The following is a 15,000-nucleotide window of genomic DNA, read 5'->3' as shown; positions in this document are numbered from 1 at the left end:
TGAGATCAGCTGGATGAGGTCCATGATCATAAAACTGTTTGACTCTGGAGGTGAGGCTGGCAGGCAGGAAGGAAACCTTTAACGTGTATGGTGGAGTTTTCAAATATTAAATGAAAGCTGGTTAACCTTTAAGACAACTGACTCACTGAAAATGAAAACTTCTTTTACACTCTTTATCACAGCCCATCTGATATTATTTATTATCTGAGTAATAAAAGATGATATAAATTATATTAACCAAACATCTCAATGATTAAATATGTATACATGGAGTAATAGTAGTGCTCTGGGATTGGTGCTTGGGATTAACTAATTCTAGGCTAGGTTAATGGTCATCCTTTTGTGTATGCTTTTTTGTATCTTCTAGGTTTTTTCATAATGAGCATTATCCTATACACATTTTTTCAAAACATTTAAAAAATGCGGGCCCCAGGTATTCTCAGGTGAATATATGAGAGTTTTAGTGTTTGTGGGTCAATCCTGTTTTATTTCAGAAGTGTAGATTATGGAGTTAGAAGCTTGGGCTAGAATTCAGTCTCTGCCACTCACTATCTAATCTTGAATAATTTCCTTATCTCCTCTTAAGTCACTGATTTCTCTTGGTTAAGAGACACTGATACTAGGAACTCCCCCACTGGAGTCAGTGAGATCAGGTACACTCAGCACAGGGCCTGTGATATCATAAGCACTCAGCAGAGTTGCATCAAGTGGATCAAGGCTGCCCATTAATTCTAATAAGGTCATACTGAGAAACTGGTAATTAGAACTAACTTTGACTGAGCAGCTGACAAAGCACCCAGGACCAGTTAACATTGTATGGGCAGCAACTACTCTGGCTAAAACATTTGAAGACCATTGGAAGCTTGGCTTCCAGTTTCTATAGACATGTTTTATAAAATACGTGATACCTAGAATGGTGTTCTAGGGCCATATTCACAAGGTTCTCACCCAAGTCAGCAGGACCTCCCTGCCTCCCCACCCACCATGGGTCTATTAATGACCTTACCAATGATGACAAGGATGAAAAGCAGAGTGGCCACACCTGCTATTATGTAGAACATGATGCTGATGTGGTAGGCAAGCTTGTCCTGGTCTTTGATGTTGGGTACCAAGACAGGAGGGACCAAGAACCCAATGGCAATTCCAAGCTATAGAAGACAGAGACAATCAATTGTAGTATCAATAGCCAAGAGGCACACATTTAAGAGACTCCTAATAAGAAACAATCCTCAACTTCCAGTCCTTAAAACCCAAACAGGGGTTGTTTCCCCACTCAAGACACCAGAGATCTTTCTTTTGATTGATAGCTCAACTCATACATACCCTTGACCACTATCATTATCAATGGTGGTTTAGTTGCCAAGTCGTGTCCAACTCTTGGAATCTCATGGACTGTAACCTGCCAGGCTCCTTTGTCCATGGGATTCTCCAAGCAAGAATACTGGAGTGGGTTGCCTTTTCCTTCGCCAAGGGAACTTCCTGGCCCAGGAATCGAACTTGGGTCTCCTGCATTGCAGGCAGATTCTTTACTGACTGAGCTATGAGGGAACCACTGAAAAAGATTATAGCTGGGCTCTCATTGCAGGCCATTTTTTTTTTTCTAACAACAAATTAATGAAGAAGAATTTTTTATACTCCCATCTCTATGGTAAAGTAAAACAATGCTAGTTTTGCTTTTGGTTCCAGTTAAATTCTGGATTTCACTGAATCTGTTAACCTGTAGCTGAAAGGCCAGTTGAGGGATAAATTCTATACACTACAACCCCAAGAACTTGTATTCAGTGAGAGATGGAAGCCAAACATTGTGACCACACTGACAAACGTAAATGCTTAAGTTCACTCTGTAACTTTGTCATTTAGAAAGCATCTGTGGTGCTTGCTTCGGCAGCACATATACTAAAATTGGAACGATACAGAGAAGATTAGCATGGCCCCTGCACAAGGATGATATGCAAATTCGTGAAGCGTTCCATATTTTTAGGACATGGAAGCAACCTAGATGCCCATCAGCAGACGAATGGATAAGAAAGCTGTGGTACATATATACACAATGGATATTACTCGGCCATTAAAAAGAATACATTTGAATCAGTTCTAATGAGGTGGATAAAACTGGAGCCCATTATACAGAGTGAAGTAAGCCAGAAAGACAAACACCAGTACAGTATACTAACACATATATATGGAATTTAGAAAGATGGTAACGATAACCCTATACGCAAGACAGAAAAAGAGACACAGATGTATAGAACAAACTTTTGGACTCTATGGGAGAAGGCAAGGGTGGGATGACCTGAGAGAACAGCATCAAAACATGTATATTATCAAATGTGAAACAGATCGCCAGTCCAGGTTGGATACATGAGACAAGTGCTCGGGGCTGGTGCACTGGGAAGACCCAGAGGGAGGGGATGGGGAGGGAGGTGGGAGGGGGGTTCAGGATGGGGAACACATGTAAATCCATGGCTGATTCATGACAATGTATGGCAAAAACCACTACAATAGTGTAAAGTAATTAGCCTCCAACTAATAAAAATAAATGGAAAAAAAAAAACCAAGAAAGCATCTGTGGTGTGAATTCACACAACTGCGTAAATTTATATACACGGGACATAGGCACATGCAAACTGGCTATAAATACACACACACACACACACACACACACTCACACACACACACTCACATACCCCAAAAATTAAAACATCTCATATCAGCACTGCAGTTCTAACTTCAGGGACCTAACAGTTGGGTATTTCTGACAGCAGAAACACCATGATTCAGGAGTGACCAGCTGTGATACAACGCCCCAAACCCTTCTGCCACATGAAATACCAAGGTGGAAATTGGAACATAGCCTGAAAACTCATGCAAGATTCAAATTCTAGAATTGAGAGAAGCTAACTCTTTTGTGTTAAGGTTACTGAAATTGACAGCAACAGCAGGTAGAAAAGCAATTTGCTTTCAGGACAATTATAACATCATTAGCTGCCAATGTGCTCATCATCCCAATTGGTTTTCTAGCCGGTCAATTACAGCCACTCAAGGCAGTCACTAGTGATTCTTAGCTCTGAAATAGTCTCAAAAGTCACCATCAACAGGTTCAGAGTAGCATTCTTCCAGTGTATACTGTATACAATCAACAAGTCAAACTGATCTTTAAAACATCTGCTTTTTGAAATGTATTCTGCTAGATTTCGCAGGGAGTACAGACATGTATATGGCAGAGTACTTCAAGGAGCTTTATAATCTAATGGGGGCAGGGAGAATTAAAAGAAAGATACAAAAGGTAACACAAATGGAGATATTTGTGGGTTGAAATGATTGAACAATAGTTCCAGAGTGCCTTTATCATCCTCTCTTAGAAACCCATTATTAGAGGACCAAATAGAGGTTTAGCGACTTGTTCAGGGTCACACAGAGTCGAGAAACCAGATCTCCTGGTGTCTCTAAGAAGTGCCTCCTTCATGGGGCCTAGATTGCCCTTCAGGGCTAAAAGTCAGAGAAAAGTCCAAGCGAGCAGGCTCCTCCATGAGAGAAGGTATTTCATGTCCTTAGAGCTTTATCTGATCCTCACTTACATTAATCTATCAGAATTGAGTCCCGCTTCTTAACTGCTGGTCTCCAAGACGTTGAGGGTAAAAACCAGCCAAAGATAGAGGGGCAATGTACCCTTCACAGCTGGGAAGGTGGGCCACTGCACATCCTCTCTGGTTTCCTAAGCACTTTGAAGTTGCACATCTAGCGGTTAAACAGGATGCCAGAGGGTTCCTTTTGCACAAAGGAGGGAAGATATGGGACATCACTCAAGGTTCTGGGATTCTGTCATTCTCAAAGGACCCTGATGGAGGGGGATCTAATGCCCAGTGATCTTCTACCTCGAGAGGGAGGTCCTCCCAGCTGGGTCCACGCTGCACACTTGAACCCTCAGAGGCCCCACTCCATCCTCTGTCCACACTCTGTCCACACTCTAAGCCTGAATGAGTGCTTTTCCAGACTCAGGATGGGGCAATCGGCTTAAAGGCCCGAGGCAGCCCTGGCCAGGTGGCAAGTCTGTCCCACAGGGACCTTTCTCCAGGAGGATGTTGGCTTTGGCAGTACTTTCATGCCCTGGGTGAAAATTAAAACACAGGGATTGCACTGCAAGCTGCTGCCACTTCTGTTTTTCAGAACGTACTTTTTCCAGCTTCTTGAAAGCCGTGCTCAGTGAGCGTGCAGAGCTCTACACCCAGCTCCTAGATCCCGAGTCTGTCCCTTAGCAGGAACTCAGTCATGTTGGCTGGCTGGGTGGATGGACAAATGGATATTGGTAGAAGGTCTTATCTACACAAAGCTGGTAGAATCACACAGGTCTGCCCACTAATGACCATGTTCTTTCTACAAACCATGCTGTACTTCCAGGTAAGGGAAGAAAATGGGTGCGGGATTCAGGGGTTGGGAAGAGGATAGGATGCCAACCAGCTTTTGAGCATCTACTAGGCATGGGGCATGTAATATAGCTTATCTTTTTCACTTAGTCCACGAGCTCTTAAAACAAAGACAAAAATGAGAAAAACTGGTCAGTACCCAGCCAACATCACACTGGCTGGTAGCATACGAGTTGGGCTCCCAAACCAGTTCTGTCTGACTCTGGGCCCCAGCTCACCTCCTGCCTCCCAGGAAATGTTGCTGGTGTGACATCAGTCAACACAGGAGCCTATATTTTCACTCCTTTGAGTTCTGTCACACATTCGATAGGACACCACCAGGGTAAAAACCAGAGACCTGCAGCCCAAGTGAGGCCAAGAAAAATGTGAAGAGTTGAGAGAACGCTGCTCCCAAGGGTAGGAGCCTCATCCTTTCCACGCTCACAAAGAAAGCAAAGCTCACACCATGAATGTAAAGGATTAAAAGTCACTGCTTAAAAAAAAAAAAAAAAAATCACTGCTAACTGGTTCTGACTTGCCCTTTGCCCCAGCATTTGTTCTAGTTTTATCCTCCTTAACCAAATAGTCATGGGCAAAGTACACAACACACAGACAAACCCAGTCACAGTCTCCACCCTTCAGAGCCCAGGAGCCTAAATACAATGGTGCACTTTCCTCCAAAACAAGACGTATAATCCAAATGGGGTGAATGAAGGGTGGAATGCAGACTGGGAAGATACTCTATTTTTATCTTTGATTTGATTTTGCCCTTTCTGCAAACGCAAGGATGACATCTAAACACTGTTGCCAGAGCTGCGATCACGAGCATTTGCAGAGCACATGTCCCAGTTAAACACGCCTGTGCAGCCTGAGGGCTTCGGGTGACAGGAGGAAGCCATACTTGCGTCATGCATCACTTGTCATTCTGGCTCACACACTTGGCAGAGCAAAAATTAATCCAGAAACCGCAAGGCTGCATCTGGGGTAAGATGTCCACACTTAACCCACTACACAGCACAGCACAACACGTGTTATGTTTGCTGAGACCCACAGAACCACTGTCCTCATCACCATCCACACGGGGCACTCAGAAAAGCCCCAAGTCAGACTGAAGCAGAACCCAGGCACAAAGCCGCCCCCCAAAGCTACCTGGTCATGAACATGCCCAGACCATCCGAGGAAGACCCTGGGGCTTTCGCAAAAGGCAGGGGGCTCTGTGTCAACACCATGGTGAGGGCTCAGTCCTACCGGAACCAGGACAGACCACTGAGCCCCATCTGAACCCTCTGCCAGGGTCGCAGGCACCTCATCCTCCAGACCCAGGTATTGGCCAGGAGGGGGCCGCTCCTCTTGGTAGGAGGCAACCGCGTCAGCAAGCAGGTTCTCACCCACCGAACCTCATTCCTCCTCCGCCCATTCTTCCCCCAGGCAGATCGGCTGATCAGAGAAAGCCAGGCCCACTCTCAGCCCCACGGCTAGGCCCCCACTACCTCATTCCTTCCCTTTGGCCACAGTCACCAGATAAGGACAACATATCTCTTGGATTTCAGGGCTCCCTAGGACCAAGGATCAGAAATGTCCCCTTACTGGGTCAGCAGTTTCCCTGAAGCAGAAGCCCCGGGCTTGAAGGCTCCTTTCCAACTTGTTCTCCTTATGTCCTCACCAGGAATCACCTTGCTCCTCAAGGAGCTCACACCCATGAGGTTCATTTTAAGAGAACATTGTTCATTTCAAAGCAAACCTCTCCCCGTTCCTCCTTTCTACCCCAGTATCCCTCTGACTTGTCATCACTCTATACAGAGGTTAAGGGCTTAGGCTCTGGGGTCAGAAGGGTCTGAGTTCACACCCCAGCTCTGCCAGTCACTAGAAGGCTGACGTTGACATGTTATTTCCCTTCATTTTGCCTGTTTCCCAGCCCACAGGAAGGTACTGTACTGCCTAGTTCATACCCTCGAGCTCAGGGGGTTGCTCTGAGGACTAGTGGGCCCATCTGAATGGACTTCCCAGCAGGATGCTTTATGTCGGGAGGCTTCACTCCCTTCCCACCCGCCACGCTCTCCCATAGCACGGGCGACAGGCCTGGGAGGAGAGGACACCTGGACAAATGAGACGTGCTCGGTTGACCGATGCAGCCCCTCAGCCACCTGCCCTGGTTCTCCTCCTCATCATTCTCTGCTCCTTCTCTCTGCCTCTCTCATCTCTTGGTTGCCCTGGCCTCTACCTTCTCACATCCACGCTGTCCAGACCCTCCCCAGCCTCCCTGGGATGCCCACTTGGCCTCTGTGTCCCTTTTAGGTGATGTGACCTCTCCCCCACCAGCCTACACAGTGTGTTCAGGGGCACCTTTCTCAGCACTGTTCTGATCACGGGGTCCAGCTCAAGGACCCTCAAGGAGCCAGCCCTCTCCCAGGGAGGACCACATCCACACACCCCTCAGCCTGATATTCTTGTCTTTCTTCACCTCCAGTCTCATTTCCATCTGCTTCTCTGGGTGTCCACTGATCGGATGATTCACAGGTCCAACCCTTCATCATCTCTATCCCAGCAGATTCATTGCTTGCAAGGGTCTCCCTCCTTGAACCTTTTAGAGCCCATCTCACCCTCAGCTCCTTCTCTGAGTCCTTGATTATTTCAGGGAGGCCTGACTTCCTTGACCTAACCCCTTGAGTCCTTTAAATTTCACTCTTTCTTCTGACATTAGTCTGCTGCCTGGTAAATAGGACAGGGGTTTATTCGATAAATGGGCATTAAATGAAAGGCCTGCAGTTTACTGGAATGTCAGGAAACATCACTTCCTTTCCATACTAGCTGTGAACCCAGACCTGGGGAATGATGTGGCTGGAAACTTAAAACTGTCTAGACAAGGCTCTTAGAGAAAGTGTGGTTTTAAAAAGAACATAGTTGAAGGTTTCTTTTAAACCAGCACCACATGAAAGATAAATCTGTATTCAATCTAGATTTCCATACACCAGGTTTACTTAAAGCTGATCCACCCCTACGAGCAATCTTAAAGCACACAGCACGATGTCACCCCCACAAGGCTGTTTTTATGCGATGGGTGACCATGAACAGGTGTGTATCTACACATGTCTATATACATTAGTGATGATCTTAATGATCTATTAATCATTACAGATTAATCAGAAACTAAAGGTCACGGAGAACAACAGTTGAGAAGAACATACATAGACAAACATACGAAAATGTTCTTTCATAAAGGGTCATTTAAGTCCATATAGAGTTTAGGGGCACTAAAGTGAAAGTGTTAGCTGTTCAGTTGTGTCCGACTCTTTGCCACCCTATGGACTGTAGCCCGGCAGGCTCCTCTATCCATGGAATTTTCCAGGCAAGAATACTGGAGTGGGCTGCCATTTCTTTCTTCAGGGAATCTTCCTGGAGATTGAACCCGGGCCTCCCACACTGCAGGCAGATTCTTTACCATCTGAGCCACTAGGGAAGCACCACAAGGTGCTTCAAAAAGCAGTATGTCGAATTTCCATCCCATACACACAGACCCACCCACTCCTGGGCTGCATATCTGGACTCTGGTACCGCAGACATGGACAGCAGGGCCACCCGCAGGGAGGCCACCACTACACCCTGTCTGGGCAAAATCCAGAAGTGACTTCAACACTCAAGGTCCATCCCTACACACTGCTGTGTGCATTTAAACACCAGAAAGTGGTGCTGCTGAGGCAGGTCGGCACACTCAATACAAAATTCTGCTACTATTAATACCTCTCTCTCCCCCTGGCCAGCGTCACTCAGACCATTGTTTACACCTTAGTGAAAACACTGCACCTCAGTGATCAAGACATAACTAATCTGGGCAAAATGACGCACAGGAAAGGCTCCGGGTCCCCAGGGCAGGACGGCACACTGCAGGAAAGCCACCTTTGAATGTGACAGGCTCAGAGGCGGTCCTGGGATTGAGTCTTGGATGCCCCAGAAAGGAGCGAGGCGGCTGCTGGGCACTGAAACGCTGAACTCGAACAACGGTTTAATCGTGAGGACGAGCCACCCAGGACCAGCTGGCAGCTCCTAGGAACACATCACAGTCAGCAATAATGTGCAAGCAAAGCCTGTTCACATGAATGTATTTTTGAAATTCCCAAATCCAAGCCCCTGGCTTCTTTGGCAAAAGCCAACTCGGGATTAAGGATGGAGCAGACCTTCAGGAACGAAAACAGTCTCATTGATTTGGGGACAAATCGCCCATGAAAGAGGTTTATGGATTTAAAAGGCTAAGCTTAGGTCCCTAAGAACTTGGGAAGCAGTCACAGCTGGTCAGACTCTAGACTCCCTTAGAGTCCCCTCCCCTCATCACAGGGTCTGTCTTCAAGTCTGTGATTGCGCTGGTGGCTTACATAACCTGGACACTCTTGGATTTCCTCAGTCCCTCAGGTGGCGCTAGTGATAAAGAACCCACCTGCCAATGTAGGAGGAGAAGTAAGAGATATGGGTTTGATCCCTGGGTCAGGAAGATCCCCTGGAGGAGGGCATGGTAACCTACTCCAGTATTCTTGTCTGGAGAATCCCATGGACAGAGGAGCCTAGCAGGCAACGAGTCAGACACGACTAAAGCAACTTAGCAGGCACTTGAGGAAAAGAGGTTAGGTGAAGACAGCGGGAGCACCAGGGAAACCAGGACGGTCTGTAAGACTTGCCTCCCAGGGAAGGTCAGAAACTCCATCAAGGCTGGCTGACTGTGCTCGCCACGCCACAGCTGCCGGCCTAGGTGCCACTAAATACTGTACATGTATGCACACACACCCTCTTTTAATCCCTACTTTTTGTTGTTGTTTTGCTTTTTATGCTGTTTTGGCTGGGCTGGGTTTTCGTTGTGGTGTGTAGGCTTAGTTGCCCCATGGCATGTAGGATCCTAGTTTCCTGACCAGGGATTGAATGTGTTCCTTGTAGTGGAAGGCGGATTCTTAACCACTCAACCACCAAGGAAGTCCCCAAATCTCTCTTTTTTTTTTTTTTTCAAATCTCTTTTTTAAAATTGAGAAAACTAGCATTTAAGTAGCTTGTCCAAGGTCAAACAACAGCAAGTGTTCTATGCCAGTCTTCAAGTTCAGGTCATGGCTACTAGAGTCCGTAGCCTTAACCATTTGGCTGAACATTCCAGTCCTAGCTGTTAACTCAAAGCAGAAGGAAGGAAATAAATAAACACATAATGAGCACCCACTGTGTGCTAGCCAGTTACTAAAGGATTTTTCATGCTATTTCATTTAATTCCTTACAAAAACTCCCTAAAATCGGCAAGATTATCTCTGGTTTGGTTTTTATAGAGGAGGACACTATAACTTGCCCAAGGTCACCCAGCTTCTAAAGGCAGAACTGAGATGCAAGCCCATGGCAATCTGATTCCAAGTCCCTTGATGAACTGGGCAAATTTCATGGAAGTCACTGCCTCAGAGACCTGATAACATCTCTAGTCTTACAGGTGCGATGCTATCATTCAAGCACCTCCCATGAGTCTAGCTATTGGAGGAAGCAATCAGGAGATGTGGTTCCAGCTACAGTCTGACTGTTGACCACTTAGTCAACCCCAATGGGGTTTCTTGTTCTCATATGCTTGACTTCTGATTGTCTTCCATGTAGGTTATTTGTCATCTCTCCAGCTAGATTTTAGCACCATGAGGACAGGGACATTGACAAACCTTTCTTTGTGTGACCCCTCCCCATACCACGCCCAGTACTCTGCCAAGAACAGAGACGAGGCTCAGGAAATATCTTCTGAACAGAGAAGACTTTCAGAACTCCAGAACTCAAGCCTAAATCAAGTATTGCCAGTCTCTGATATAGCAAAGAAGCTGGGCAGAGTAGCAATTTGCTGAACTGCAAGAGTTGACCACCAAAAGAAAGCAGATGCAAGGTGGAAAGACACAGGGAAGACCCCCAATTTGGAGCTCCCCAAGATCAGACACGGGGGGGGGGGCTCCCTGGAATGTAGGCTGATCAACCACCCACCCTTAAACCTACACTTAAGATTTACTGAACACCCACTGATATGAAGCACCACACTAAAAGGTAAGGGAGGAGATAAATGCAAGACGAAGAGTACTACCAAGCTTCTAAGTAGCCAACACACCTTGGTCTTGCCCTACAGCTTTGGGGATGGGTTTCCTCCTCATTATTGGCAGAGGGCAGGTAGCAGAGGTACCCTGGGCTCTAAACAGGGAAGGTGCTAAGTTTAGGGGAGGGGTCTGAGTTCTACAGGGAAATTCTGATTAATTTTTTTGACAAAGAGTTTAATTTTTTTTTTTTAAGCTCAGCTTCATATTTGTGCTGCTTTCAGTCATCACCTCCGGAGGCTCCTGGAGCATACACGCCTCCTTTTAAGGGTAGGTGTTCCTCCTGAAATTGTGCTTGTGGTGACATCAGCAAAGGCTCAGTCCTGGTCTAGATGAGAGCAGCCTTTGCCCCCACTTTCCAGCCTCTGCTCCCCTTTCCCCAAGTGCCCGACTCATGGCTGACTTCTCCACCCAAAGGTCCCTCTCATGACAGAGTGGACAGCCAATGACCACAGGCTCCTAGAACTTCCCCAGTGACTCAGTTGGGGACGAGGAAAGAAAAGGGACATCTTTCTAACCACCAGGCCAGGAAAGGCGCAGATGCAGACCTCACTTTCTCCAACTCTTGGAGAAAATAAAAAGCTCCATTGAGATGCTTTGGCACTTCCACCAACCCCCAACCAGATGCCAGCCCGCAGCAGCCAACAGTTGAACTCACATGTCTTGTGTGCTGTTCCCATGCTCAACCTCACCACTCCCTGCTGGCGACAGATGGTGAAATAGCTCAAAGCAGAAGAACTGTTTCCTTTGTCTGATATGTCACATGCGGTCATTCCTGAAAGCAGCTCATGTGACCGTGTGTGCATGCTTAGTCGCTCAATCATGTCTGACTCTGCGACCCCATTAGCCCGCCAGGCTCCTCTGTCTATGGAATTCTCTTGGCAAGAATACTGGAGTGGGTTGCCATACCCTCCTCCAGGGGATCTTCCCAGGGATCAAACCCGGGTCTTCTGCATGGCAGGCAGATTCTTCACCAGCTGAGCTGCCAGGGAAGCCCCTCATGTGACCATACATGTTTCTAATACTCCCAAGTTTTCTTCCGAGTCTGATTGGGCTTTCTTGGTTGAAAGACCACCACTTCTGACTTTCAGAGGTGAAACTCAGATCAGAGGGCTTACTCACAGGCAGGCCCTGGAAGAGTGGTTTCTTAAAAGGCTGCCACGAACCAGACCCAGTTCCTCCCATTTCAGGTTGAGCCTCCAGAAAGAGACAGGCTGGGCCCTAGGTAGTTTTTCCCTAAGATGCCAACTTCATTAAGCCCTGCCTCATGGTCCCAGAGAGATCTGGAAAGAAAAAGAAATCTAAACCTTGCACCAGAAAAACTATTAATTACCCATATCTACCACCATCCCTGGAAAGCAATGCCATGAGTTCTGGCCTGGGATTTAGGGAGTTACCCAGCTCCCCTCCTACTTGGCCCAACGCTTCCACCACCAGTCACTCCATCAAGCTTAGAGTCTAATCCCTCTTCTCTCAGATGTGAATTCAGGAACTTTTCTTTTCTATTGCTAAAGTCCATGGGGTCTCAAAGAGTCGGACACAACTGAGTGACTGAACAACAACAACTCTTTCCTCAGAGCTCAGAATGTGGGTTGGCACAGAGTAGACATTCAAGAAATATTTGTTCAGTCAGTAAATAAAGGCTGTGGTGCATTGTCTCAAAGAAACCATAGCTCCCAAGAACTGACATAAAGGTCAGAGTGCTTGGCCCTATAAATGGAGAGTATAGCCCTTAATGGGCTTCCTGGGTGGCGCTAGTGGTAAAGAACCCGCCTGCTAATGTAGGAGATGTAAGAGATGTGGGTTCAATTCCTGGGTCAGGAAGATCCCCTGGAGGAGGGCATGGCAATTTACTCCAGTATCGTTGCCTGGAGAATCCCATGGACGGAGGAGCCTGGTGGGCTACAATTTATAGGGTTTTAAAGAGTCAGACGCCACCGAAGAGACTTAGCACACATACACAAAGGCCTTATGGCTTCCCAGGTGGCTCAGTGGTAAAGAATCTGCCTGCCAAGAAGGAGACATGAGTTCAGTCCCCGGGCTGGGAAGATCTCCTGGAGAAGGAAATGGCAACCTATTCTAGTATTCTTGTTCGGGAAATTCCATGGATGGAGGTGCCTGGCACGCTACAGTCCATAGGGTCACAAAGAGTCAGACATAACTTAACAACAAACCAACCAGCCAATGTAACCCTTCATCCAAGGTTGTACCACATGAGACAGACAGCCAAGGGGGTTAGAGCCTTCATTCACTGACTCTCATTTGTCACATTACCTGTGGTCTGTCAACTGGGGAAACACCCAGAGGCTGGCCGGAATGGATGCAATCCAGTATAAACAGAATTCAAAGAGAAACAAGGACTGATGGCCAGGAGCCTGTGTCAGTTACTTGCAAGGGACAGAGATCTGGCCCACAGTGGGGATGCCCTAGTAAAGGATGTAGATTTTTGTGGAATAGCATGAGAATATAAGGTTAGCACTCCTGGGACAGATGATGGGGTCCTCTGTTCCCCAAGGAGAGACAGAAGAATTTTAGAGAGAGAAAAGTCAATTATCACAGCCACAAAGATGGTCTGAGCCCCACCAGTCCTCACTTGTCACCATGGATCAACATCACCCTTAGGTGGTTGTTGGTGGTGGTTTGGTCATTCAGTCGTGTCTGACTCTTTGTGACCCCATAGACTGTAGTCCACCAGGCTTCTCTGTCCATGGGATTTCCTGGGTAAGAACACCAGAGTAGGTTGCCATTTCCTTTTCCAGGGAATCTTCCTGACCCAGGGATCAAACTCAGGTCTTCTGCATTGCAGGCAGATTATTTACCGACTGAGCCACCAGGAAAGCCCAGATGTAAGGGGCCTGGGAGAAAATGTGGTAACCCCAGGACCACTAGGCCCTGAGGAGAAGACATCTTACCCCCGGGACCCGTCTCCTGAGAGTGAGGACTAAGTCAGCTCTGTGTTCTGCCACAGCCGCTACTGCCTACATTGAAGACAGGAGCCATCCAGGGCATACAGAGATTGAAAAGCTGCTTTGTGCCAACCCCTGGCAAAAGGCCCTTCTTGGGATCAAAAGGAGTTAGAATGGTCCATAGGACCTCAGGAGCTGCATCATCACTCAAGTCAAAAAGACCAAATCAGCAGGGATGCTCTGGAACCCAGGAGCTGTGGGAGAGGCCCCGACAACCAGAATGACTGGAACTTTTTCTGAAATCAACAGCTGACTGTAAAATCAAGAATGGCAAGCCCTGTAAACCAAGGGTGTGGCCCCTAATCCAAGGTGGCTCTTTACCAGGTGGCCAGGACCTGATCTATATACAGAAAGCCTTTTACTTTCTAAGTGTCATGGCAAGTCTAGAGACTTTTTTTAAGGGCACTTAAGGGGCTTCCCTGATAGCTCAGTTGGTAAAGAATCTGCCTGCAATGCAGGGGACACCGGTTCAATTCCTGCGTCAGGAACATGCCCCGGAGAAGGGATAGGCTACCCACTCCGTATTCTTGGGCTTCCCTTGTGGCTCAGTTGGTAAAGAATCCGCCTACAATGTGGGAGACCTGGGTTTGATCCCTAGGTTGGGAAGACCCCCTGAAGAAGGCAAAGGCTTCCCACTCCAGTATTCTGGCTTGGAGAATTCCATGGACTGTATAAGTCCATGGGATCACAAAGAGTCAGGCACAACTGAGCGACTTTCACTTTCACTTTCAAAAGCCCACATTTGCACAGAATTTCACAGTTTTCAAGGCACCTGCACATCCAGCATACAAACAGCATCAAAACCATCCAGTGAGGTGAGCAGCAGGAAGCCCACAGCACAGACTGAGACACAGCGCCCTGGGAGAGGCCCATCCTTCTCTCCATCTCGTAACTGAGTTGGCTCAACTTGCTGAAGTCACAGAGCTGATCAGCAGTGAGGTAACATCACGACTTCTGTTGGTCCACTCCCAGCCCTGCTCTCTTCCCACAGAACCTCGCTGAGCCAGGCTTCAAGCAGCCACACAACCCAGGAACACGTGGTCTGAGACCCAAGATAAGCCAGGGACCAATGGGGTCCTTTGCAACGGGGTTTGTTACATAACTAAGGAATGTGTTTGGGTCATTATAGAATGGCTAACAATTACTCTGTACCTCTTATCAAAGTTCTTTCTAGGGGCGTCCCTGGTGGTCCAGTGGCTAAGAGCCCATGTTCCCAATATAGGGGGGCCTGGATTCAATCCCTGGTCAGGGAACTAGATCCCACATGCCCCAACTAAGACCTGAAACAGCCAAGTAAATAAATAACTTTTTTCTTAAAGTTCTTTCTGGACAGTGAGTTAAGAGGCAGTACAGTAACTGGAGACAATGTCAATATCTCTGGGTGTCTCTCAACAAAATTACCACGGTGGTCTGATCCCTGCAAACACAACTTCCTTTCCCTCACAGTAGCCTTGAGAGAACCAAACATTTCCAAGGAGGACTGTCATTGTCGTTGTATAGTTGCTCCCTCTTTTTCGATCCCATAGTCTGTAACCCTGCAGGCCCCTTTGT

General features: G+C 47.2%; 1 protein-coding gene and 1 non-coding gene across 5 annotated transcripts in view; one reads left to right on the top strand and one right to left on the bottom strand.

Annotated features, from left to right (window-relative positions):
* Positions 1–15,000, bottom strand: part of LOC122443876 (feline leukemia virus subgroup C receptor-related protein 2) — a 61,221-nt gene that overhangs the window by 29,483 nt on the left and 16,738 nt on the right. For 3 of the 4 annotated variants that reach the window (XM_043472595.1, XM_043472596.1, XM_043472593.1), the window contains exon 2: positions 1,007–1,148. In XM_043472595.1, coding sequence (XP_043328530.1) covers positions 1,007–1,148 — 142 coding nt within the window. The remainder of the gene's footprint in view (positions 1–1,006; positions 1,149–15,000) is intronic. The other variant, XM_043472594.1, reaches the window with a different exon arrangement.
* Positions 1,873–1,979, top strand: LOC122444357. Its single transcript, XR_006270201.1, has one exon. It is a non-coding gene; the product is annotated as a U6 spliceosomal RNA (small nuclear RNA).

Source organism: Cervus canadensis, chromosome 6 (assembly GCF_019320065.1).
Source record: "Cervus canadensis isolate Bull #8, Minnesota chromosome 6, ASM1932006v1, whole genome shotgun sequence".
In the NCBI taxonomy this organism is placed as follows: domain Eukaryota; kingdom Metazoa; phylum Chordata; class Mammalia; order Artiodactyla; family Cervidae; genus Cervus; species Cervus canadensis.
The sequence above is the reverse complement of the archived record's forward strand: the minus strand, read 5'-3'. Positions and strand labels throughout refer to the sequence as shown.